This window comes from Rhea americana, unplaced genomic scaffold (genome assembly GCF_003343005.1).
Source record: "Rhea americana isolate MKP2758 unplaced genomic scaffold, rheAme1 scaffold_37, whole genome shotgun sequence".
NCBI lineage: Eukaryota > Metazoa > Chordata > Aves > Rheiformes > Rheidae > Rhea > Rhea americana.
Genome location: NW_028186501.1, coordinates 1,733,263 through 1,759,607, shown reverse-complemented (window position 1 = coordinate 1,759,607; position 26,345 = coordinate 1,733,263). Strand labels below are relative to the sequence as shown.

General features: G+C 49.7%; 1 protein-coding gene across 1 annotated transcript; it reads left to right on the top strand.

Annotated features, from left to right (window-relative positions):
- Nucleotides 1-4,003: 4,003 nt before the first annotated feature.
- On the top strand, nt 4,004-13,031 carry NDFIP1 (Nedd4 family interacting protein 1). Its single transcript, XM_085312661.1, has 8 exons — nt 4,004-4,024; nt 4,135-4,342; nt 5,490-5,620; nt 6,578-6,665; nt 6,841-6,965; nt 8,893-8,959; nt 9,553-9,658; nt 12,049-13,031. The coding sequence occupies exons 1-7, from the start codon at nt 4,004-4,006 to the stop codon at nt 9,654-9,656; spliced, it is 744 nt and encodes a 247-aa protein (XP_085168787.1). The 3' UTR covers nt 9,657-9,658; nt 12,049-13,031.
- The last annotated feature ends 13,314 nt before the right edge of the window (nt 13,032-26,345 follow it).

Genomic DNA, 26,345 nt, shown 5'->3' with positions numbered 1-26,345 from the left:
TATTTTCTCCTTTGGGGTTGGCAGAAACTCTCTTGTCTTCGAAAGGCCAAAGATAGCAAATGAGAAAAGTAAAGGGTGTTGCAGTTAAGTGAAACATAACCTTTCTGTGAATAGACAGTTGACTTGCTGGACTATTCTCCAATTTAGTAAGGATGCACTTTTTTTTAATGGCTATATATGGTTTGCAAAGGTTATGATTTCATTGTTCTGAAAAAAATCAGTGCTGTCACCTTTTTTTAAAAAATATTGATTCTTTTTCAGTCTCTTACTTAGATAGCTACCTTTTAAAAATCTCTCAGAACTCTATTACCATAGTAACAGTGGAAGTGAGATCTGACCAGGGTTATCTGCAGTGCAGGGTTATTCCTCTGTGGGGTTTTTGTGCAGTTCTACCTTTCACATCAGAACTTGAAGAAAGAACTGAAATGCATTAAACATTGATGGCGTACTGCTGAGTTATATATGAGATGGTGCTGGTAGTAATCCTGCTTTAGTATAAAAATATGTGTATGTACTACTTTGTGCACAGGGCATTCAACTGAGGTTTGTATTGGAGTTGTTTGTAGCCTAAGGACTCGTGGTAAGGGAAGGTTTTAAAAAAACTCAAAAGATCCAATGCTAGGTCAGCAGCCAGTATGTTAAATTTAGAAAATTTGGAAGAATTAGAAAATGTATTTATTGGAAATATTTTTCCAAAAYTTGTCTTGGAAATAATTTCAAATAATTGTCTAAGCATTGAACTTCAATGCTGCTGTGCATATATTTTTATTTGATAGGCCTCAGCTGGGTTAGGGGACAAGTAGAGGCAATGTCTTTCTCAGAGCCAAATTGCTGGTGACTTCTTTGGAAACTAAACATCCCTGGGTCTTACCCCATTGTCTCAGGCAACTATTCTGATATTTTAGTAACCATGTGAAAAAATAACTCAGCTGAACTTTTGTTTTAGTGACTGTATATGTTACTGTAAGGACTATATGCCGTCTTGATGGAAAAAAGCCAAAAACCGTGCTTTAAAAGCTAACATCCATCAGTGAATCAAAGGAAAAGTAACTAACAGCCTCAGCAAAATCGACTTCAGTCAAACACTGATTTAATCAGATTCTCCTGGTTCTGGAGACTTTCAGTGGTAGCCTAAAGGGCAAATTGCCTGCAAAACCAAGTAATACAGSCGCCTTAATTGTGTATACCTGATGCCTGCACCAACTTAGATGGAAAAAGCAAGGCTAGTGCAGGCGGAGCAGCGCTGGGCYGTGCGAGCCCCGATGATTCATTCTTCCTGTCACATGAACCCTTACTGCTTTGCTAATAGCACTTAGTTGCATTTTAGATGCCTGGAATCATTAAAAAGTTGGAAGGCATTTCTGTAGCTTGTCCATTAGAAAGAAAATCTGTTCTCTATAACTGTGTACGTTACAGAGCCTCCAGCTCAATTTTTTAAGGTAACTGCCTTTTTTGTGTTGTTACTTAAATTTAGTGATTCAAAGCTAGCAGTAAGTCCAGCTTGTTTTCTCCAGTGTMACTTAATTGTAAGAATATATCTTTCTTATTCTTATTGGCAGAAGGTTGCCTTAAAAATATTCTCAGCTTTCTGTGTCCGTTTTTGTTTTATCTCTGGCAGGGTTGTCATACCTAGTGCTTTCCTTTCCCCCTCCATGGCTACTGCACGCTTAGGTTTTATGCCTTCTTTCTTCCTTCCTTTTGAGTATTAGGGATGTAGTTGGAGGTTTTCTGCCCTTCCACCATGAAAACAGCAAGTCGTGCAATGCCTAGAGAGTGTCYGTATCATGTCAGAGCCTTCGTCATTTTTAATAGCCTGGGCCTGTATGTACAGGAGAAAAGGTTGCACGAAAGTATTAAATACTCGCAAACAGACTGAAAGTGAGCCTGGTAGAAGACTTTCTGAAAGTTCATAGAAAGCAGAGCTGAGAGAGGCTGAATTAACCAGCTTGACCTTTCTGCATTTTACTGGATATTTGTTAGGTTGCTCCTCTAGTATTGTATCCAGGCTGTTCTTGTATTTCTGCAGCAGTGGTACATCTCTGTTGTCTCTCAAAAAAACAAAAGCATCTTCCCTCCCCCAGTCCCTTGTTTTAACGTGCCCTTGCTCACAGGTCACAGTCCGCTCGCTCTTTTAGTGGCTGGGCTCACGGGTTTGTAAGGGGTTTCTGCTATCTGGCGACTGCGCGTGCCGAGTTAGCCGATCGGGGAGGAGAGAAGCGCGTCGCTGCGGGGGCGCCGGCGCCGGCGGCTGCTCCCGCTCGTGCTCCGCGGCTCGGGCGAAGCCGCAGCTCCCGCGGGCAGGGCCTGCCCCCGGCCCCGTGCCGCAGAGCCGCCCCACGTGCTTTTCGCTTGCCTCCGCGCCGCTGCGGTGCGAAAGGTCGATTTGGGGCAGAAAGCCCAGATTTGGCTGGGGGCTGGCGTTTTAAATGCCTTCTCCTGCCTGGTCAGCACATGTGTGCTCAGGGRTGCTCCGGGTTTAATATCGACTTGCATTTTCACCTGGATCCCTTGATTACTCCTCTTCTGCAAGGAAACGGTTCAACTTTGTGTCAAATCAGGAGTTTTTAGCAAGAAATTTGCCATCCCCTTTCCTTTCTCTGATGCTAAGGAAGGGGTAGAGGTGCGCCCCTGCCAGACAGGAAAGCGGTGGCAGTGGGATGCATCAGAAGGGCAGCGCTGTTGTGGAAGGCGGTTGTGCTGGGCGCGTGGTTGTGGATGCGGCAGCGGGGAGGAGGAGGGGTGGGAGGCCGCTGGGGCGGCGCGTCTGGCACTCGCCCCGCGGGCACTCGGGCTGGGTCCGCGAGTGCTGGCGCAGCGGGTCCCGCGTGCCGTTGTCCAGTTACGGGCAGAGAAAACAGTCCACGCTTTCTAGCAAGCTTGAAGGACTTGGCTGTCAAACAGTTCGGATGTGTGAGAGTTGTTTCCTGGCGCAAGTCTAATGAATTGCATTTAAATATCTCAGAGTTCTGGATTTGATTTCACAGAGGACATGGATGTAGTTTGATCCTTTGATCTTAGGCAGCAGCAGGAGAAAAACAAAGAAAGAAAAGATACAGAACAGTTATGTATTAAACAAGACCTTCCTTTAGAGGCGTGAGCTGATCTTTTTTTCCTGAGATGAACAACTAAAAGAAAAAGTCAAAGCTTTTTAGCAGTAATAATAATAAAAAGCCCCCTTCTTAAATGCTTGCAAAGGATTTTTCCTTTGGAAAAAAGGCCCCAGATGCCTTTTAAAAGAAAAGAAAGAAAAATATCACAGATTGCTTCTAGAATATTAGCATTAGTATGCATGAGAGCGTGTTGTTAAGGTGTTAAGAAAGAAGTTGCAGAATTGCTGTTGCTTAACAGTGATTACAAAAGAGGGTAGTATCTCTCTATCCAGGCAAGTGGTTCAGTCCCAAGGTGATTTTTTGATAGGAGTTRACTTTCTGGTTACAGACTTATTTTCTCTGTCAATGAGATGGTATGAAAYAGAAAGAGCAAAAAATTTTGATAGCTAATTTTAAATGCCGTTCTGATGCATCCTGCTTGGGATGCTCCTGGCTTAGTGTTTTCAGCGACTGTGATCAAAGGCTGAGTTCCCCTGCCTACTTCATRCAAGTGACACATTGTATATTTGGTAAGCTTTATAGTTATTTATACAGAGTTGGTGGGAAGCACAGTGCAAAAAATAAGCTTTCTTCCTTTCAGTCATATAGTGTGAAAGGGTGAGGGGAAATGGCAAGATTTTTATTTGCATATATCATTATGTAATGTATCTACTGAAAAAAATTTCTTTGCAAAGCCACAAAACTTTCTTAGCAAGGTACTGGAGTCTGCTCTTGAGTATCTCTTGCTATTTCCTCTTTTTAACCTCAGGCACAGGCAGTTGCAGCTCCCAGCTAGTATGAGCTCAGAAATCATAAGAGTTCGCTGGGAAATGGACAGGTGCTGAAGATGTATGCTATGCTTTATAGGCGTCCAGGTGCGTGAAGGTATGACTTAAAGATGCATTAAAACTGACATGGCGTATCGATCATTTCTAGTGGGAGTGATTTGGAGTGAAGCACGGCAACTGCTCGAAAGCCACGCAAGGCAGCCTTGCACGGGAAGAGGCTACTGCATGCGATTAAAACTATAGGGCCAATTTCATAGAACTTGGGAAACCTGTCAGAAGCTCAGCTGGGCCACGTATATCCCTCTCTTGTAAGACTGGAATTTCCTTTCCCTGTCTCTCTCTCCACCTGTCGTTATACTGTGCTTGGGTCTTTTCAGCTGCAGAACGAAGAAGAGCCAGGCGAGACTGCACCAGTGGTAAACGATGCCCCTCCACCTTACAGCAGCATTTCTGCAGAGAATGCAGGTAAATTCAGCTGAAAGGAAAYGGCTGCATTTGTTCTACTGTTCTTTCTTACCTCCTTAATTGTTCTCCGTATTGACCGATGGCGTTGCAGCTTCCTTACTGAGGCTGCAAAGGATCAGAATTGATCCGAAGAGACTATTGTTACTTGTGGTTTAGAAGATGCAGTTTGGCTACATTGATCTGATGTCATCCCATAAAGTGGTGTTCAAGTTGCATTTCTCAGTGCTCTTACTAGATTGAAGACAGTTTAAAATCAAAGAGCTGTGAGGATTTGTGGTTCCCCTCTCATTACTCAGCATTTGGATGGTACTCTGCTTCTTCCAAAAAAGACATTATTTTAAAAGGATTAAAGAATTTACTTTTTCTGCAGTTTTCARTATCTATGGACTTGGTCATAAGGGTTATACTTCTTCTGAATCACTGTCATATGACTCACTAATAGCTTTAGTGAAACTACTTTTTTGTGCTGGTTTTGTATCAGAGTGTTTTGTTTAGGTAAATCTCTTCATTTCTCCTCCAGACCATAGCCAACTGTTACAAAATTTGGGAAACAAATATAACATATTGTCAGTCTCAGTCAATCAGTTTTGGATAAAAGTTTGAATATTGTTTTCCTTGAGATACCTATCGAGCTGTTAGTGCACTAATTATGAAGATGTCCCCATTAATTCTCATTCCTTAATACTTCTAAGAGATTGGGACTCAGAAAAGCTATATTTGCTTTTTATTCCAACCCCTTTCCCCTCCAGCAGGAAACAATTTGGAATCTTTCTCTGGAMAAACTGGTCACCGATGACCTAAGGTTTGCAATGATTCTTATTTGACTCACTGATACCACTTGGAGTTTGAAAGTATGAATACTTCTGTTTTATTGAAGCCGTGAGAGTCACAGCATGTATTGTTGTTTTAAAAATAAGTACAGCCAGGCTTGTTAACGGAGTGGTCTTCATATTACTTTGTATTCGATAAGGTGCTCCTGTGTTTTTAGCTTTTGTGTGTGTAGAGGGGAATGGTAGTTGGCAAGAAGGGTGCAGAGGGAATAGGAGGTGCAAGCTTTGAAGATCTGGAGTATAGGCATATTTTGAAGCCTTCTGAAATGTCTCCTAAGGAACTGGCAAATTATGTCCTGTGTAATTTTCTTCTGCAGCTTATTTTGACTACAAGGATGAGTCAGGATTTCCAAAGCCTCCCTCATACAACGTGGCCACAACACTGCCTAGTTATGATGAAGCAGAGAGAACTAAGGCTGAAGCCACAATTCCGTTGGTTCCTGGAAGAGTAAGTGCACTGGGCTGGCTGTACGTCCTTCAGATTGCTTGTGTAGAGGGAATGCTTTAAGTCTTGTCCATCAAATGTCCTGACCGTTTTTTAAACTTTCTGCGATAGTGATATTAAAGCTCCCAAGAGTTCTGTGAGTGTATTTCTTAATTTTTGTCCAGGCAGCTACAATGATGTCAGACACCTCAGTAATGTCAGTATGTGCTATCCAAATGATAATGTGCTATCCAAATGATTTGGCAAGCTGACAGAAGCACTGTACTGTATCTGTGTGCACTGTTTTCTTTTCTTTTCTTTTTTTTTACTGTACTGTATCTGTGTGCACTGTTTTCTTTTCTTTTCTTTTTTTTTTTTTTTTTAAGGTTTAGGATTAATTTTCAGCCAGCTAGCATATCTAGCATTGTTACTCTTAATAAGTTGACTTTTTAAAGAGGTCAGTGTAGCTGATGTAAGAATGATAAAGCCATTCTCTCTGTCAGAAAATATTTTTTTCATTTTTATTTTCAACTTCATYCCTTGTTTGGCCTGTTCTTCAACCCTGTTAGTATCAGATATTGAGTACTGGTTATATTTCTTTATAGGAGCTAAATTCCTTGCTGAGGTCATATCTTTAATTTTACTACTGAGTAGAGGAATTCCTTATAGCCAGAAAAAGAGCATACCTAATTTTGACTACTTAAAAAAAGGAAGAAAGAAAGAAAGAAAGAAAATTACTGCCACTGACTTGATATTTCATGCCCTTGGAATTTTTTCCTGCTTACATTTTAAGCCTTTTGAGACTTAGGGGGATTTTCTTAAATGTAAAATAAGCATTTTGTACCCCTCCATTGTACACTACTTTCTGAGAACTATTCAAGTTACTGGCCCTTGCTTGAAAAACTACTTGCAGACTTCACTTTGCTGTGTAGACTGGACTGTCGTAAATCCACTCACCTTTCTTCTACCTTTGATTTGCAGGAGGATGACTTTGTGACACGRGATGACTTTGATGACACTGATCAGCTGAGGATAGGAAATGATGGCATTTTCATGCTAACTTTCTTCAGTAAGTAGATCATGGAACTTAATTTTTTTTAATCAGTGACCCCAAGTAGCTAGCCTAGTTTCCCACTTAYGTTTATGTAGCACCAGGAAAAGCCTGGTCCTCCAGTTTTGAGGAATTTGTTTTTCCTTRGAACACGAAGAGGGCTTAATCTGCTGCTTTTCTCCTGCTTTCTCAGTGGCATTCCTCTTCAACTGGATTGGATTCTTCCTGTCTTTCTGTCTGACTACTTCAGCTGCAGGACGGTATGGGGCCATTTCTGGATTTGGTCTGTCTCTTATTAAGTGGATCCTTATTGTCAGGGTAAGTTTAGAGCAAAAAATAAATATAGAGATGCTACTCTATTCCCTTTTGCCCTCCACTTTTTAGTTCATCTCTATTTATGTTGTAATGCATTTTGAGCATTTCATTTTGAAATGCATTTTGAGCCCTTATTCACTGAGGACGAAGCTTTTCCGTCGTGCTACCCTGTTTATATGGTCAGATGCTRGGATTATTATTGTAATAAATGAGAATAAAGGTTGCATCTCCAAGTATGTCTCCTTTTGACTTAGCTATTGTATTGAATCAAAATTTGTTTGTATGATGAGAAGTAATAAAATTCTCATCTTCGCATTTATCCAGGTAAGGCAAGCCCTACAGTCAGCAGAGTGGTTTTTCTATGCTGTAAGATGTTCTTCAGGTGCTGCCCTGAAATATAAATATTTTCTAAAAATGTGGGAGTTTCTATGAGCATGACTGATGGGGGGTGGAAATGGGGACCGGAAGATTAGGAAGTGTGAGTGTTTTTTTGCTGAAAGAGTGCACAGTGCCCTCTTGGCTCGCGGCCGGGGAAGCTCGCCAGGGCCCTCTGGCGCCGTTTGCACGCAGCAGGCGCCGTGAAGGAAGCCTGCTTTCCCTTTTAGTCTTATTTTTCATGCAGGTAAACGCTGTGCCTACCCGGTTTGTTAAAGGATCCAGTGTTTCCCTGCTGCCCTGGATCAGACAGGAGGGAAAGGGAAGACTTGTCAGAACTGGGGTGTGTGGTAGGAGCCCAGGTGCAAAGACAGGTCCTGCTGGGACTAGACGTCTGCCTACAGAAGCAAGAGAGGCTGACAACATTTTTAAAACYTGGAAGAAGGAAGGAGAAACTGTCCTGAAAATAACTTAAAGGATATAGGTGTGCTGGTGCTGTAAGAAATGAAGGGGAGGAGAGAAGCCAAGCGAAACTATTTCTTTAGAGGGGATGCCAAGGAGCATTTTTCAGACAAGCTTTAGGCAGAGCCCATGCAAAGCTGGTGGCTGTGGAGATTCCATGCAGATGTTCCATTTCAAACAAAAAAAGCTCATTAGATGTGGTAAGTAGAAGTAGAGAGCATTAGCATTAGGGCTGTCATGTCATCCCTAATCTTCTTGAGCTAGGAATTAGAGTTTGTAAATGTGGTATCTCTTAAATTTCTACAGGAAAAGTTAATGTTTTTGGGGGTGTCTTGTAACGGTGGTCCTAAGCACTATGTGCTAGAATAAGAGGTGTGACAGAAACAGGTGTTCTTAACTCTGTATTTGATTTAAACTTCRGATTACTTTTACCTTTTTGTATTTGATTTAAACTTCGGATTATTTTTACCTTTTTGTGTATTTTAACTTGAATAGAATTAAAAATTAAATCTATAGTGTTAAACACTGCCCTAATAAATTTCAGTACTTTAGTAATGTTGGTGCCTTTCATTCAATAGGTAACAACTTTCTCAGTAGACTATATTGTCAAAGGGTTCCACAGATCTGGTATTTCTCTTTCTACAGTACTTTTATTTGCTGAACTGTCTGGCCTTATAGTGTAATTAGCAACAGTGAACTGTTGTAAACCTGATCTTCCCTTTCAAAAGTTGCAGGTATGATTGAGCAGCAAAGGTGCGAGGGCAAGAAGAAGTATTTGTTCCATAGTGTATTTCTGCTCCTCTGATCACAAGTTTATGGCTGTGTATTGAACCTGTTCCATTCCCCTGAGAGTCTGTACTTTGATATTGTGTAGAAAAATCCAAAGTGAAAATTCATTCCCTCTGATCTATAGTAACAGTTACAGAGCGATGACAGGTAACAGTCTATAAACCCTCCTGGATGTAGAGGTCTTGATTTGGTTACTGCCAAAACTGATTTGATTACTGAGAACAGATTTGGGTTCAGTAACTGTCAAGTGCTCTAACCTTTTTTTTTTTTATTTTCGTCTCTCCTCTTCCCCCCCCCACCTCAGTTCTCCACCTATTTCCCAGGTTACTTTGATGGTCAGTATTGGCTTTGGTGGGTTTTCCTTGTACTAGGTAAGAGTTCTGTTTTAACTGGCTATTCAAATATGCATGTTTTGGTRTAAAGCTGAAATGTAACACTGAAAATACTTATCTTATGCTCTTACTGAAGGCTTTCTAGGTTTTAAAGGTACACATGCACACTGTCCTTTCGTTGTCATTTCTTGGTGACAATTCTTCATTTATCATCCAGAAGGAGTAAAGAGCAGAATGATGCTTGTCTTGRTAGTAACTGCTGTCATATCTGTTCTTACGTTTTGATGAAATAAAATACAGGARGGTAGCCTGTGGAAAGGTCATGTTTGAAGTTGGTGGTATGGGTACTATCAAAGGGCAGATTGGCACACAGGCTCGTGGACTATCAGAAGTTTTATAGTTGGCTAGAGAAATGGCTGAGGAAAGCAATCCCCCCCCCTTTTTTTCCCCAGTTGCGTGAAATTGAGAGATTAGGTGTCACTGATGCCAAAAAMATTCTTATGTTCAATCAGCTATTGGGCATCCCAGCAAATTAGGTCTCTCTGTGGTAGCAGTGGTAAGTTGAACTGCTATTACTCTAGTTGTAGGAACAAAATCTGTGTTAACTGGATAAATGTGTTTCTTCCATCTAGGTTTTCTGCTGTTTCTCAGAGGWTTTATTAATTATGCAAAAGTTAGGAAGATGCCCGATACTTTTTCCACTCTCCCCAGGACCAGAGTTCTCTTTATTTACTAAAGGTAAATTTTCTGCTTTCCCTTTTTTTGGTTTGGTTTGGTTTTGACTCTCTTTGACTCTTTCAGGCTAGATATTTTTTGCTTCAATATTTTTAGAACWCAAGGTAATAGAAAAAAGAGTTTTTTCTTGGTATCCCATACACAGCCCTGTTTCTACAGATCTGCAGAGCAAAAGTCCAGATTGGTGTGGTTGCGAGCAGAGAAATACTTAACATTTCCTCTAGTTTTTGCTCTGAAGAATTTTAGACACATTAGATTCCTTGACTTGAATTGTAAAAAMAAAATCTCTGCCCCTTGGTATGATACTATTTTTGGCAGGTGGGTCTTTCAAAATAAATAACATGCCTGAAACATATGGTATGTCCTAAACATGAGTAAAGGTCGCAGACRAAGTGTGGGCAGAAGATTATGCCAGTGTCTTTGGCTTATGTCCCAGAAAGAACAATTTGTCTGAACTTTGTATGCTGTTTGAATTTTCTGCTGAGTTCCTGGAGAAAYTCAACCCTTGAACACGTTTTCTCCTTGGAAAGCACTCCCACATATGTTGAATATACTGTCCTATCTGACCACTTTTCAAAAAAAATTAATGTTTAAAAGTCTTCAAGGCCTTAATATTTTTATCTTCTTACTGGGATCTTAAAGATGGAGGTGTAAGTATATGAACCCTTCTAGCATGATTTCCGTGTTACAGCAGATGATGGCCTTGCAGTAATTGTCCCTCCCTGCAGGGAGGAGGAAATCCTGTAGTAGGTTGCTTCCCAGAYGGTGGGTGCAACATGATGCTCCCTTTAGAAATATGGCGATAACATTAGATTTCTGCAGGATAGAATTGAAACAGTTGCAGCTGGAACCGTAGTATAAAGAAACAAACCAAACTCAGGCTTTACATTAGGTGTCATTAAATTGCTCGGAATTTTAAACCAAGGCTAATATTCTAAATCCTTTTTTTTTTATTAGAAACTTCAAATTGCATAAGATTCTGCTTCATTTTCTGTCTATAATGAGAACATGCTACACAAAACAAATATTGTGCTGTGTTTTCCAGTTTGAGTTTTCCAGGGTGATTGTTCTTAGTCAATTTATTTAAGTGTTTGTTTTGTTTAAACAAGTTGCTGGTTTATGGTTGACTTTTCTGTTGACCTCCTCCAGGATTTGTGGTATCCTCTGAAAATCCTGCTGAGTCACCAGAGGTTTTAATTCCCCTGACTACAGTCACGTAGTTTGAGCATTTAAATATCAGCAGTTTCACCTGTAGTTTATTCTTCTCAGTGAACACATTTTTCTTTTATTTTCTTTACTGAATGTTGCTTTTCATTTATTATAGGAACTCTGTGTGGTTTCTTATTGAACAGCCTTTAAGGCCTGTGTTTGGAAATGGAGATTATAATTTTAGTTACCTTGCTTGAGTCTTTGATAAAGCTTGCAAGGATGGAAGTTTTTTTTTTTTTTTTTGGTAACTTTAGCACTTCCAAAAGCACTATCTCTTACAGGTGTATTGAGATAAATGTCCAGTATTGCTTCTAAAAATTACAGTTTTGATGCTTCCACAGAAAATAGGTCTTTAATCCTAAATTCTAAGAAAGAAAACACAAAAACTTTGATTTTTTTTTTAATACATCATTGTGCTTCAGATCAGCTTTCCTCTGTAGGACATAATGAAAAGGGYGTGGTAAATGATCATTTTCATTTTAGAACGGGACTAATTTTTAGAAAATGAGGGCAGATGGGAAGGAGTAATTTGTGCAAGTCAGAAAGTAACTGGTGAAATGAATCTCTCTGAAAGCTTGGCATATACTGTTTAATCCATGTGTACTATTAACTGACACTGGAACTGCTGGGATTTTCCTTTGCGTGTGACGACTTGAACTGGTCGAGTATTGTCCCGGCGAGTGCAGCAGCTGTGTGACAACTGCAGGAGTTGGCTGTTGGATGTCAGGTTTCAGCAGTTCCAGTTCAGCATGACTGGAATAGACAATTTATGAGAGCACATGCCTCTGTGGTACCGAAACATTTGACTGAAGAATAGAAAGAAATCATAGTGATAGTGGATGAATACAGCATGTAAAAGTCACCTTTTTTTTTTCTGTTCTCGTTGTGCAAATGCAGTGAAATTTCATGTATCTTCAGTGTTTATGCCAGTAATTCTAAAAGCTTGTCTGGTCTAGTGTCTTTTTCTCTCCCCCCCCCCTTTTTAACTTAAGAAATTTTAATTCTTCAGAATTGTAAAATAGGCATAAAACTACTGAGCATTGTGCCATCGCTAGTCATGTCGTTGTGTAGGGAGATACTTCATAAGCCTTTAGACATCCTGCACTTTGTGAATTACATCCTTCTGTTATCCAAAATAACAATCTAACTATAGTGTTTCAATATTCAATATCCTTCTCCAGCAGATGTTTTCTGGCAAACGTCTTCCTGCGTTACTGAATTCTCCCCCAGGAAGTAACAGGACACCTGCAGGAAGTGAATCAAGACTCTGAAACAGAAGAAAAATAATCACCTGCTTTAAAATAAATAAATAAAAGTACTGTTGGAAAAAAAAAAGGAGAAGCATTTCTATCTATTTGTTTCTAGGTGTAAAATTTTAATTATTAATGCAGAATTCTGTAATCATTGAATCATTAGTGGCTAATGTTTGAAAAAGCTATYGCAATCGAGTTTGTGACGTGCTAATAAAGCCTTATATAGTATCTGTAGTAATTTCAGTAGCATGAGCGATGCCCCCGTAGCCAGCAGGGGACAGTCGTGCTTTATTTCGTCCTCCATCCTAAGAGCGGGTTTGGACTCCGGTATTTAGTGTACAGTGCGCAGAATGCTGCCTGCCCCGAAGGGATGATCTYGAGAGCTGAAATGACGGTGTTGCTCTGGTCGCCTGCCCTTCTGCTGCCCAAGTGGTGCACCGCCGGGGTGAGCTGTGTCTGAAAGGAAAAACTGGTCTACACAGTACAGATTTTAAGGTCTAATGGGAGGAGTGTATTGTTTTGAAGGTGGCAYAAGTATTAATTTTTAATATTCTATATTCTAAATGTTATAGTATACTTTACTTTCATACTACCTACTTTTTTGACTATATAGGGGTTTTCACAGTACATGTTGGTAGTGTAAAGATGAAAGATCACATTGCAACTTTGTATAAAAAAATATCTTGCAAAACAAAKGCCTTTTTTTTCCTTTGGCTTGAGACTTTTGAGACAATTCCTAACATACCTGTAATTCTTGCTTTTATAATTTATGTTAGCAGAGACTATGATGTGTTATAAATGTAGATTTAATGTGCACTTCTGTGCTTTCTGCCAAGTGGTAATTCACTTTGGAGTTTTACTATGTTAAAACTGTAAATATAGCAGAACATTAATAAATGTCACTTATGTAGCAATTTTTGCTGTAGATGGTTGTTTGATTTAGACTGTATACTTCATTGTTTCTGGTTATTGGGTACAAATGCTGATTATCTGATGAAATGTCTTTACTTTTCCGCAGAAGGTGTAAGACAAACTTGATGATGATCTCCACTTCCAGGTAKCTTTCTTCCTTCTTGTAGCCAGATTTTCTGGTCCTGAGGTGATTTCAGTTTCAGCCTCTTTTGGGGCAGTTCAGGAAATTCTGGTTCCAGAGACTTCCTTTTTGAGCACGAAGAAGCGTACGCAGAGAGAATTATTCAGGTTCTCTTGCAGGGCAAAACTTGCAGCGTTCGGGAACGCTGGATCCCATTTGCCCAAACTTGGTAGATCAGCCTGGTGTTTATTCCCGTGGCATTTGGGCCTTATTTGGTCTTGTGTGTTCGGAGAAGTAGAATATTTGGCATTCCTGCTTCTCTTCGCGCGGCGGCCTGAAGCCTCGAGCGCCGGCGCGCGGCCGTGCTGGCTGCCCTCTCCCAGGGCACCCAGGGGTGCTGTGCCGAAGGGGGAGCGCGGACCCGGGCAGTCACTTCGGGTCCCTGAGAGCTCGGCCGCCTTCGCGCCGGTGGCCGGWCTGCGGTGACGGGCTCTGGCCTTCCTGCCGCCTTCTGCCAGCCCGCTGGTTTTCTCCTGGCAGCGTTGTGGTTTCGGTGGCCCCGGACGTCGCGGATGTGGCCGTCGGAGTGCTCCGGCTCCCCGTTTCGGCGCGGAGGCTCTTGGACTCCTTTAGACCGACCCCGTGTCCGTCTTTGGCCTCTGGTCTCTGGAGGGTAACGAGAAAGGATAACGGAGATCCGGATCCTGTAGTGAATCACCCTAAACTTAATAATCTCCCGGTGTCTGTGCAAGAACCATCAGCTTTGCAGCGTTCCCGTTAGCTAAGCGTGCCTGCGAGGACAACCGGGGCGTCTCCGCGTCCTGCGCAGGAAGTGCAGCGAGTCCTGCTGGCGTCCAGTGCTTCGTGCTGCCTTYGCCGGGGCTCCCCGCGGCGCCCTGGGAGCCTCCGTGGCCCCTGAGCTGCTGGATTTGCCCAGAACCGTCCTGTTCCCGGGATGGTTTTCGCCGCTCTGTGGCGTCCCCGCGGCGCGTAGCACGGTATCTGTTGCCGCCCGATCCGCGCGCTGCTGAAATTCTCTAGGAGACGGACTCGGTGATTTAGTAGCACTTTCCCCTTTGCAACGTCTCTAGTTTTAGTTCATTAATAACGATTTCTGGAAGGCTCTTGGAGCCCCTCACCGYGGCGCTTGGCGTCCTGGCGCGGTGGGTGGGAGGGGGAACGGTSCCCCGCAGTTCTCCGACTTGGTCGTTTTGTGGCTTCTTTAACCCCCTCCAGCAGCACCCGCCGTCCGCAGCGCGGCGGCACGAGCCGGGCCTCGCTGGAGCCGCAAAGCGAGCGTCCGCGGGAAGGCTGGCGCCGCCTCCGCGGTTCCTCTGGTAGCTGAAGGCTCCTTACGCTCATCGCCGGGCATCTCCGCTCCGGCTGCCCTCGCGCGGCAATGCTGCTTGGCGCCCGACGCCGTCACGGTCTTTGCGCGGAAAAACCAGACCGCGCCACAGAGAAGCGGCTCTGCTTTGGTCTGACGTTAGAATTATTTGGACATTCGATTTTTGCTTGCTTCTCCCGGCGCCGTAGGAAGCGCGTGTGGAGGCCCCGGCTCCCGTTCCCGCGCCGAAGGAAAAGCAGCGCGGGGGAAGAGGGAGCCGCGAGCGCGGAGCGAGCCCGAGGTGCCTTTTGGAAAACTCCCTGGGTGCAGAGCACCTGCACGCTGCTTTATTGGCGATTTTCGCCCCTCCCCGTGTTAAAGCGTTTCACAGCGCGGGCGCAGAGGGGGCCCAGCCAGCCGAGCCCTGTCGCAAAAGCCTGAGCCCGCTCGCTGCTCGGGAAAGCGAGCTCGCAGCAGCTCAGCCTTTGCCGCCCGGCAGCGGGCTGAGGGAGCCGTGTGCCTTCCTCCTGCATCACGAGCTGTGTCGAAGCCTCGGCGTCGCGTGTATCTACGCTGAGAGCCGCGGTCACGCGGAGTGGCGAGGAGCGCCCGCGTCCTGCGCGCGGCCCCGGGGGGTTTGCATAACCCTTTGGATAATGTTTTGTGCATAAATAACAATGCACTTCTCTTCCCTTGTGCTCGGAGTATCTGTGGGTGTGCTATTTTCACAATCAGCAAGTCGCGYGTGTCGGCCGTGCAGCGGCTTCGCCGTCGGCAGCAGCGGCAGGGTTGGTTCCCGGGGCAGAGCGCACCGATGTCGCGCGTCGCCCGTTCCGCGGATGAGCAGCTCGGCGGGGGCAGAGCCTCCTGGCGCCGCCCCGGCCGCCCGGCAGGGTCCGGCGCGCGCGCGTGCCCGCGCCGCGGGTGTTTGACGTCTGCTTCTGCCCTCGGCGCGATGCACGAATTGCAGCCAGCTGGCGGTGAAGGCTTGGCTCCAGGCGTGAGTTAGGTTTAGGGAACTCGGGGAACGGAAAATAGACACAGGAAACAATTATTTAGAGACTTCCYTGTGCGACAGCCTGCCCTTCTCGTGCCTGCTGGAGGCAATTAGAGACGATCCCGGTGATCAAAATCCTGCTGGCGTCCGCAGCGCGGCGCGAGCCCCGGGCGGTGCCCGGCACCGGCCCTTCTCCGGCACCGCAGCCCCAACGCGCAAGCGTTCAACTAACCCGCTCCTCTGCGCCGGGCTAGGGCGGGAAAGTGGCCAACTGCTGACAAATTTCTGCGASCATTTAAATACAAAACGTGGCCTGTTCTTTTTTTTTTTTTTTTTTTCCTGTGCTTTTCTCGAAACTACAAATTATCCTCATATGAGCACTGGCCATTCCTTTTTTTTTTTTTTCCTGTGCTTTTCTCTCCCCGGGCTGCAGGGAGTCGCTCGAGCCGGGCTTGGGTCGGCCCCGGGGCAGGGAGCCGGCGCGACAGCCCGGCGCGGGAAGCGAGCGGCGCCCCGAAGCGCTGCGAGAGGGAGGCGCCACGGGAAGAGACGCGCTTTAAATCCTAAGACAGTTTAACGCAAAGAAATCGATGGCGGGACGCATCCTGGAAAGGGCAGCGCCTGCCAGCCCAGGAACGAGAACCCCCGACAGGCACACCGCGGCGAATCGAGGGGGGATAGAAGAGGAAGCCCGTATTCGCCTGGCTTTTGTGTTTGCTTTTTGCTGCTGTTTTAAGCAAAGTGGYTCGAGAGCTGTAATTAAAGGCTCGGTGGCTCTAATTGGAATTGGTTTAAACTTGAGGTCAAAATCCCTTCTGGCGCTTCCTCTTCCTAATAACCATCAACAAAAGTCAAACAAGCCCAACTGGCTCCAGCCACTAATCTGCAGCAAGCAAAGGTCGGCGGTGCAGCAGGCACGGAGGGCGGCTCTGGAGCCCGTGCCGTGCCGTGCCGTGCCGTGTGCCACAGGCCGGGGCTGGGGCTGCCCGTGGTGCGCGCAGCCCCGTGGTGCAAAGCTTACGGCTTGTGCCCCGGCAGCACCCGCACTTGCTCCCTGCATGGGAGCAGCACATGCAAAATCAACATGCAAAATCAAAATGCAAAAAAAAAAGAAAAGAAAAGAAAAAAAAAGAGCCCTTGTGTTTTGTGTTGTGGCTGGCTGGAAGCCGCGAGTGCTTCACCCGGCGGACGGCGGAGGGGATAACCCCTGGGAGCAGCCATCCCTCAGGCCGGGCGCGTGGCTCGCGTGGACGAGGGGATGCCCAAGTTACTGCTTTCATTGCACAGGGGTTAGCTGAACTGCTACAAAATCCTTACTGCTAAAMTGGGGGGGTTACCAGAATTTGTTCCTCTATACAGGAATTAGTTTTTATGGTGAAGTTAAGGGTGATCCTGGGTCACAGCTAGGAAAAGCATGACCACCAGCAAGGTCCTGCAGGCACAGGGAAGGTGGCAGCAGGAGCAGGGTTTCTTCACCCCAGTCAAAGCCCTAACCCTAACTTTGCAAAAGGATGGCAACCCACCCATGCAAAAGATAAAGATCGATTTAAGTCTGCAGGTGCAATTAATAATGCAAAGGATAACACAAATCTCAGCCTTGACCAGGGGTTGTTTTAACCCCCCCCAGATGAAATGTAAATTGAGAGACCTGAAACACCTGCAGATTGAAATATAAGGGASACGCGAAACAGGATATTGGCTGCAGCAAATGCTTTGGGGGCAGCCAAGTGAGTATTAACAAAATGTAACRAAGGCACTGCATGCAAGGGGATGAAGAAGAAAAGAAGCACACATGCTAACCACTGAAGATATTTGCCATAGGTGTCTGAAAACTGAAGTTGAGAGATGTGCATGCTGCAGTGCCAGTTAAAGGTTAAAAATCCCCAAAAGATCGCTACGTTGCACGCGTACTTGGTAACTCAGTGCGGCTGAGCGCAGAAGCGTGGACGTGCGGTTGGGGTCGTGCAGGGGAGGCGAAGGAGCTTCCCTGGGAAGCCCTTGGTCACYGGACTCTGCAGCCAAACCCCAGCCCCTCGCCGGACCCCGAAGTCTCCGKCTGGCGTTGGCTGCCCTGGGATCGGGACCGGGACCGGGGCCGGGGCCAGGACGGCTCTGCTGGGGCTGCGGAGGCCGCTCGGTCGGCGCGACCGCGGCGCCGGGCTGCTCCCCGAGGTAAGCCCGGGGCAAAGGGGGGCTGTGGAGCCTGCGGGACTGAACTTGCTGCCGCCCCGCGAAGAGGGCGGTGTCGATGGCTTTGGATCGGTCGCTGCTTGCTTTTAGGTACCGGCGAGTCCCCGCGGTCACGCAGAGCTGGGGCACGGGCAGGACCTTCGGCTGCCCCGGGGCCTGGATCAGCGCGGCGGCGGGCAAGCTGCGGGCCGYGGGGAGGGGAGCGCCGCGGGGAGGGGAGCGCCGCGGGCCACGGCTCGGGCCGGCAAAGCCCAGGCCGGTGACCCACGGGGACGTGTCCGAGCCGCCGGCACCCGTGGAGGCGGTACAAGCCGGGAGACTCCGTTTCCCTGATTCTAGTCCGCTTGGAACAAAAGCGCCCAAATTCTCGGAGGAATTTGTCTGCTTGCTGAGCCTGCAGCTCAGAAGAYGTGAAGTGGCTCCAAAATGCTCCAYGTAAATCCATTRGTGGATTTTAGCAAAGGGAAGTGCAACGTAGGATGTGTCGGACACCAGAAGCCTCCCTTGGTCCTGCCTCGGTGCCGGTGCCCTAGGAAGGGCTCTGCCAGGCCGCTCCTGCCCCGGCTCCGTCGGAAACGGGAGGGAGAAGTGCTTCCCGGGCGCGGACGTGCCGAAGCCGCTGCGAGCTCCCCCGGGCATGCGCTGAGCTGCCGCCGCTATCCCACGGAGGAGGGAGGGAGAGGAAAGCTCTTCCCGACGGATTTCTCCTCGGCGCTCTCCCTTTCTCTTTACACGTATCTGCTGGGCTTGGAAAATGGCTCAAACATCCCAACGCGGACACGATTGCGTCGCTCTGCCTGAGACGCRTTTGCGCAGGATGCGGGACTCGACGGCGACCGCAGGGTTATTCCAACCCGTCACTCGTAAAACACGTCCYGARGCTCGGCACGTGCCAAGGAGGAGAYGCAACTTAAACCGCTTGCTTTCTTTGGAGATGCAATACCTCCATTAAGCAACYGCTTGTTTATGTCCCTGCTAATTGGAGTAAATTGCTTTCTGCAATCAAGCTGGGGAGTCTCCTTTCCGATCCCGATGAGCTTGGCTCACCGTTTCCAGTGTTCAGTCTGCTCTTAGTCCCTTTAGCTGGTTCTGCACGTTGGGCTGATTTCTGTGAGCCCGCCGTTGCTGCTTGTTTGAATGCTCCCGTCGCCTTTTAAAGCAATGCAGAACTGGCACAAGAGGGRTTTGCTTGGTTTTCGTTTATTTTTTCCCTTTCCCAGCCTGTGCTCCCCGGTGCCTCACGGAGGCGGAATTTGGGTAGTTCCGAAACCGGCTTCGCTCAGCTATTAAATCCACGTGGTCAGCGGTGCTCCGGGGCCCGGCGCTGGCCCCGGCAGGGCGCGGGGGCTCGTCCCCGCCGCGCTGCTGCCTCTGCGGCCGGTTCTCCTCCGGCTGCCGCGGCTCTGCGCCGCGCTGACCGGACCAGAGCGGGAGGAAGGCTTCGCGGGGAAGCGCGGGCGGCCCGAGCGCGGGGCACGGCCGCGAGCGCCCGCCTTGCTTCCCCCGTCCGTCCCGTCCGCGTACTGCTGCCGAGCGCGAGCTCGACACGGAGAGCAGGCCAAGTCTGCGGGGATCGTGCACACACGGAAAATCTAAACAACATCCAAGAGTGAGCTCTTGGATGATGGGATACTGCCCCAAAAATTCCCACCGCAATTAGCGCAGGTAATAAGCAGGGTCGTATCTCCACCAGAGAGGCTTTGATGGGTTTCCTCATCTGCAACGCTTTTCATCCAAAAGTCTTAAGACCCGTTGATAAATGAAATAACTGGGGCTTGTACCGCGTCCCTGGGGCTCTGCCGCAGCCTGCGGCCCCGCGCGGGGGCATCCCGCCGCTCGCGGTGCCGACAGGGATGCGCACGTGCAAACGCACGCGCGCTGGATGTATGAAATACRTGTGCATATAAATTACACATAATGTATATATTGTTGAATATTTCTTATGCCGAGCGCTTTAACCTGGCCTCGTTTCCGTCCCATCCGGACGGCGCGGCTCCCGCGAGCCCCCGCGTTCCCCCTTTCGCCCCGCGCGCGAAGCTGATCGCCGCAGCGAGCCGCGGGAATGGGCACTTCCTCCGGCAGCTCAAGGTCCGCGGCTCCCGYGCGTCCTGCCCGGAGGAGGGATGTTTCTGTGCTCCTGGGGCAGTCGTTACTCCCGAGCCTTCCTGCTTACCTGTGGCTGGGCTGCTGCTTGGATTATTTTGGGTTTTAAGGCTTCTGCTGAGTGTTTTCCTCCATCRGCTCGCGGCGTGTAAACGGGGCCGCGCGCCAGGGCCGGGCGGCTGCRGGGCGAGAGCTCCGGTGCGCGTCGGCGCCGCTCCTGACGGACCACCGAGGGGGATGTTTCTCCCCCCCTAAATCTTTGCTGTGAGCAGCTGCCTGAATCTGCACTTCTGAGCCCAAACCACCRCTGCACGAAGGTGCCGTCGCAGCAAAAACTTCTGCTCACCATCGCATGTTAGCTCAGGGCCAGCTCAACAGCCCTGGACCTTTAAGTGGGCAGTTTTTTATACATATATTTTTTTTCCATATGTGTGTGTGTGTTTTTTTTTTTTTTAATGCTTTAATGTAATTTCTTCCTGCAGTCAGTGAAGGGCTTCAGAAGTTAGTATAGAACAGCATTACGTTTTTGTGTGTTTTGGGTTATTGGTCTAAGCTTTTATTAAGCTGGTCGTGCAAATCATCAGACAAAAACACAAAAGGGGGAAAGAAGTCGTGCGTGTCCGTACCGGCGACCAAGCCCGAGGCCCGGCCAAGCCGTATGAATCTGGGGCTCAGAAAGGGCAGCGGCGCCGGGGTGGCCGCAGCTTTTGCGCTACCTGAGCCCCAGCTGGCCCCGAGGCAGCGCCGCCTCCGGAGCCCGGTCGCTTGGGAAAAGCCACCGCCGCTCCGGCGCGCGGCGCCCCGTCCCGCACGGCCCGCTGCTGACGGGCGTCGAGCCGGGGAACCGCGCGGGCGCCGGAGCGCCGCTCGGGCAGCGGCAGCCGTGATCCGGCCCCTTCTGCGCAGCGCRGCAAAAATAGGCGCAACGCGCGCTAAATGCGGAACAACAAACAAAGGTTTTCAAGCAGGCTGCTGGTAAACCAACGTTACTGCAGCATTGCTGGGTTTGGGGTTTTAGAGAACGTTGCACAAGTTATTTCTAAAACTCATCTAAGCACAAGCCTTAAAACCTTGAATTTTTCTGCATCATGGGAGTTTCAAGCTGGAGGCTTGGAAGCAGGACGCCGGCGTCCCCCGACGCGCTGCAGGACTCGGAGTTCCCCGCTTTACCGGACGGCAAAGCCRAGCTCTGGAGACGCAGCTTGGACGCGCTGCGCTCGTGTCTGCGGAGGACGAGCCACAGGAACGTTGTCAAAGCTTAACTTGCAAAACGTCGGGAGCTCCTTAAATTAAACACACACACTATGATCCGTTGTTGTTCTAGTTCTACTTGTTTGTTTAATTATTAATATTGGGAGAGGCAATTTTGGTGCTTAGAATATGAGTGTGTGTGTGTATATCAGTTAAAACCAATGTTGATGATGGAAAAAAATTTCCATGATTTTGGTATCATTTTGAGTATCTCTTTAGTAGTTGTTAGGAAATTGAGTTTTCCCAATAACTGACAGTCCCTACGAGGCTGGAAGCCTGCAGCGCCGCTGCTGGATCTCTGCCAGGTACAACGGTCGCTTCGGGATGTCTGAGCTGCTGGCCCGCCCTGGGGCGAGGGGTGTGCGAAGGGTTCGGCTCCCGCGCGACGCTCTGCCTCCTCCGCAGTCGCTCGCGTCGGGATGAGGCAGCCGCGAAGCTCCTTGCTCGGTGCTGCTCCGTGCCCGGCTCCGACCGGCGTTTCCGACCTTCCCAGAGGCCCCGACCCGGCCCCGGGCTCCCYGGCGAAGGGGCCGCGGCGGGCGCGGGCTGGGCGTCGAGCGGTGCTGGGCAGGATGRCGGGGACGGAGCGGGGCTCGTTCTCCTTCGCCGAGGGGGTGAGTTGGAAGGAGGATGCGAAGGGTGAACACCGCTAACCCCAGGAAAGCTGAGCCTCTCCGAGCAGCGTCTGGGAGGGCCAGAGGAAGGCTGCCTGGAAAGAAAGCCTGGGAGATATCTGGAGGAGTGAGGAAGTGTCTTGAGGAAGAACTGATGTTTATCGTAAAAAGTTAAAACTCCTTAACGGCCTTCAGCAGTGTGAAGAAGAAAGAAGGAGCAAGAGGGTTTGGCAGACGGGCTAAAGCTACCTGAGTTGCTGCTTCACCTTTTTTAGCTGGAATCAAGGTTAAATGTGGGTCCCTAACGTTATTTCTGCCAAGATCTGCTTGCATGGGGCAGGCAGAAGGAAACCTTTCTGAAAAGCAGGCTTTTTAGCGAGGCCGTACGGAGGTTGGACGTCGCCGGCTCAAGGACCTCTGTGTGCCTATAAGTCTTCTCCTCTCTCCCTCCCGGAGAAAGCGGCCTCTCCCCCGGCAGGACCATGGTGAGCAGGGCAGGGATGTCTGCAGGCAGAGCCAAACCATGTTTTGTTGAGTAGAATCAGCTGTTAGAGCTACACACCAGCGAAAGAGGCAATATGGGCTTTCTGATCCAGAACGTGGGGGAATCTGCTGTAAGAGACTTTTCCGTAGGCTTCCTTGTGCGTGTTACAGATGCTGGGCCAAAGTGCGCTGGGAGCAGGCTCTGCCGCRTGGGCTGTGGTCGTGGACCAGGGAAGAGAATAAACCTGACGAGCGAGCGGTCTGCTCTTGCCTAACAAATGCTGTGATTTCCTCTGCGTCACAAAAAACTGCCAGTTTTGAGCATGTGCAGATTTCCATGGATCATCTAGGCAGTTTAGTTACAGAAAAGCTAATCTGTAAATGCTGTTTTCTTGAGCTTGCTATCAGTTCAGCCCATCGTCATGTGAGCGTGCAAGAATTCTGTCTTGGGGTAGTTTGGAACCAACATTTCTTTCATTCCACTTTTTTCCCTTGTGGACCCGYTCTTTGTCCGGAACGAAACGTGAGCGGAGGCGCGGTGTGGAATGTCTTGCTGGAGGACACGTCCTCGACTGGTTAATTCTTGTCCAGGTGCTGCCCTTAAACAGAAGGGGAAGAGGAAAAATGTGAGCAATTCCGCTAGCTTGCAGGCTGTGTGAGAACTGGAAAGTTAAAGATTGACTGGTTTTAGTTGAGGGACTTTTTCTTTTTTCCTGAGAGGAAAGGAGAAGGATTTCAAGTGCCAGGGAAACGGGTTCACCAGGCGTTTCTTCTCATCTGTTCACACAAAGTTGGTACTGGAAGTCTCTAAATATATAAATGTGTTTAGCCAGGGTTTTATTTGCAGCTTGGATGAAATGTTCAAGTCTGGAGCTGGTTTGAGTGAATCTGAGCAGCTTCCTTTGAAGCCATCGGAARTGCTCTGTTTTGTGAGGCTTTGACTTTAGGGAAAAAAAAAAAGGCAAGAAGGGGGGGGAAAAGCATGAAAAACAAATAAATATATTTATTTATATCTCCTTCCGTTCTGGCGTGGGCTCCCCCGGGCTCGCGGGCACTGAGGACACCGGCACCTCGGCGGCTTTGGGGAGACGACGGACCACAGTGGATTCCCACCGCGTGGGAGACGAGACAGGAAGGTCCGAGTGACTCATGAACACCAATGGATCCCGTGTGCGAGTTCCTCCGTGCTGTTTGTTATCCTTCATTCCATGGTTTTCCTTCTTTTGAGCCCATCTGTGTGCTTTAGACTGCGCCGCTGCTTTGTCAGGGCGCTCGGTGCGTGGTTCCCACGCAGGAGCAGTGTGGTCTGCCTTACGGCTGCGCTCGGCGAAACAAAAAATGCCGTCGGTGGAAAACCTTCCAGGGCTTCATTTTGTGCCGCATCCCGACACGTGGATGACGGGACAGCGAGGAGGAGCGAGAGGGAGGTTTCCGCGGTGCGCGCCAGGCGTGGCTTTGCGTTGCCTCCTGCAGGTGGAAGTAGCTCTGCCCGAAGGTGGTGGTGCTGGGCTGAAGACCATCCTTCAGCGCCTTCTCCTCAAAGGTTTGCACACAACCAGCCCCAAGTTCAGGCTCGCAACGCCACCATCCGCTAAGCCGCTCCCGCCCTGYGCGGAGGCTAAGCGTGCCGCGCCTGGCACGGCCTGGGCTCCTAAGGCAGCCTTCTGCCCTGGTGTCCCACCGTGCTTGGCAGAGAGGTTCATCGGCCCTGGCCTCGGAGGACCTGGGCGCCAGAAAGGCTCCCGTGCCTTTGCATGCCCTCGGAGGCTTGGTGGGATGGTGGCTGTCCCAGCAGAGACAGAGACCCCGAAGTTATTCAAAATTAGCTCAGAGCCCGCCTGGGGTGGACGGGGTGAGCTTCCCTTCAGCGCGGAGGCCCCCCCGCTCCGCGCGGCCCCCCGTGTCGTCGCTTCCCGGGGGCTTCCCGTTCTGCTTCGCCTTGCGCGGCCGCCCGTGAAACGCCCCAGCTCCCGGGCCGCCGCGCTGCGCGAGGCGATACCCGCGGGGCGTCGGAGCCGGCCGCGGCGTAGTCCCGCCGGGAAGCTGCCGTGGGACGAGGCACGTAGGAGCCCTCTCGGACGAGGTGCGTCACTTATGCGAGGCGTTGCTTAACCGGCACGGCCCCGCCGGCTGCTCCGCGTGCCGCGCCGGCGCCGGGCACGCTGGCAGCAGCCGCTTAACCACGCTCGGGGCCTGAGAAACGCGCAAGCGAGCGCGAGGCTTTCCCGGGGCAGCCGAGTAATCTCGTTTGCGTTAGGCTTTTAGGCCCCCAATTACTCAAGCGAGGGATATTGCCTCTTTAAACAGAGTTCAAAAAGCCCAAGAATTTTTTTATAAATAGCTCACATCCGCTCGATAACAACCGGGCTGCTATTTATCGCCCGCTTCCCCTCAGACAGACAGGTCGCGGTATCTAAAATCGCGCTTCCCGTGAAACGCGGCGGATCGGGGCTTGGCGGGTTCCTACAATTGTTTGCCGTCCCGGGTTTCCGCCGCCGTTCGCGGCGTTTAGCCGAGCCGGYGCTGAAGGGGAGGGCGCTCCGGGCCCCCGGCACCTCCCCGGCTCCTGCCCGCAGCACGCGGGCGGCAAACGGCCCCTCGCGCCGCTTCAGCGTCTGCTTGGGCGGGCTGGCTCCGGCGACGACGTAGAACGGTTTCCTTCGCAGCTCGGGGTCGTGCATGTTTTTTGCTTTTTTTTAAATTATCCTTTCCTCTCTCAAGGCGGCCGGGCGCTCCAGCGCAGTAATTAAACCGGCGGGATGTGGTGCAGAATGTCCCAGTTTCACGCTCCAAGAAGAATATAATGTTTCTGATTAGGAAAAGCCAGTTGCGTAACGGTGCAGCATAATCGCAAACACGCCTAGGGTCGAGCGGAACTTGGTTCTGTGATTTATTCATGAGAATCTCTCCGTGCATAAACTTTTATTTATTCCTTGTTGTAAGGGGAGAAAAACGTCAACAAGAGCTGCGGCGCTGAGCGGCGAACGGGTGGGAACCGGAGGAGCAGCGTGAAGCCTTCCTCCCCGCTGCGCCGGCAGACCTCGGGCCCCGGGGGGTTCGGTGGTTTCGGTCTGGCAAACGAGCTCCGTGGGAGCTGCTTTGGGGTCTGCCCGCCGCGGAGGCGCGCTGCAGACGCGCCGGAGAGCAGCGGCCGGCGCTGGGCCTGCGCGGAGCGAGCTGGGGCCCCTCGGGAGCCCGGGGAGCCCCGCGCCGGCTCGGGAGCCGGCGCTTGCGGCGGGGAAACGCTGCTGCCCCTGGAGCAGCTGGTTCCTCAACGGCAGAAGGGCCAGAGCGGGCGGCTCCGCTCCAGCTTCCCCGTGTCCCGGGGGTCGGGGCCGGGGCCGGGGCAGCCGGTGGCGGCTCGGCTCGGCTCGGCTCGCCCCGGCCCCGCTGCGCCCGTTGCCTTTTCCAGGATCCGGCCCATCCCCTCGTCCTTCCCGTTCTTGCAGGGGCCGCTCACCGCGGAGAAACGGGCCTGTCCCCCAGGCAAAAAACCCGCTGAGCTTCCGTTAAGTAAAAAGCCCCATCCCTGGYGCTTTATTTAATGCTTAGTGTGAAGCCACGTTTTCACAATGTTTGTCTTCAAAGGTGGATGCAATTTCTGCCTGAATTTGCTTGTTGCCGCACCCCCTCCCACAACTGGCAATRTTGAAAAATCTCACCCTGTCCTTAAGAGGTTTTCCTAATCCCTGGAGAAATCTCAATGTCTGCCTTAAACACCTACTTTAACAGAGTATTTTTAAAGGTAGCTTCAAAGCAAGCTTTTTATCTCGGGTCGGACAGGTTCAGCTCGTCCGCTCGAGGCGAGCGCGTTGCTTAACGAGCGCCGCGGTGCTTTGGGTGCTTCGGCCCCCGCGGGAGGGGCCCTCTCGGGGCTGAGCTCCGAGGGACGAGGCGGCCGCCTGGAACTGGCGGTGAGCTTTCAGCTCTGCCTCTCTCTTTGCAACCTTACCACCTTGCCCCCGCGGTCGGATGCGGTTGCTCCTGGCGCCGCGCGAGGGGAAACGGGCCRCGGCGGCCGGAGCGGGGGCTGCCGAGCCGCCGCCGCGCAGCCGCTTCCGCTGCTCGCAGCGCCGGTTCCCACGGCCGGGGTGTCGCTGGAGGAAACCCGGTTGCTTTACTCAGCAGTTTCCGTGTTTGCACTTGGATGAAAAACTTTGCTCCTTTGCACTTGTTCTCTCCGAAAATAAATGAATGTGCGGGAGGCGCCGCCGCCCTCTGCGGAGAGGC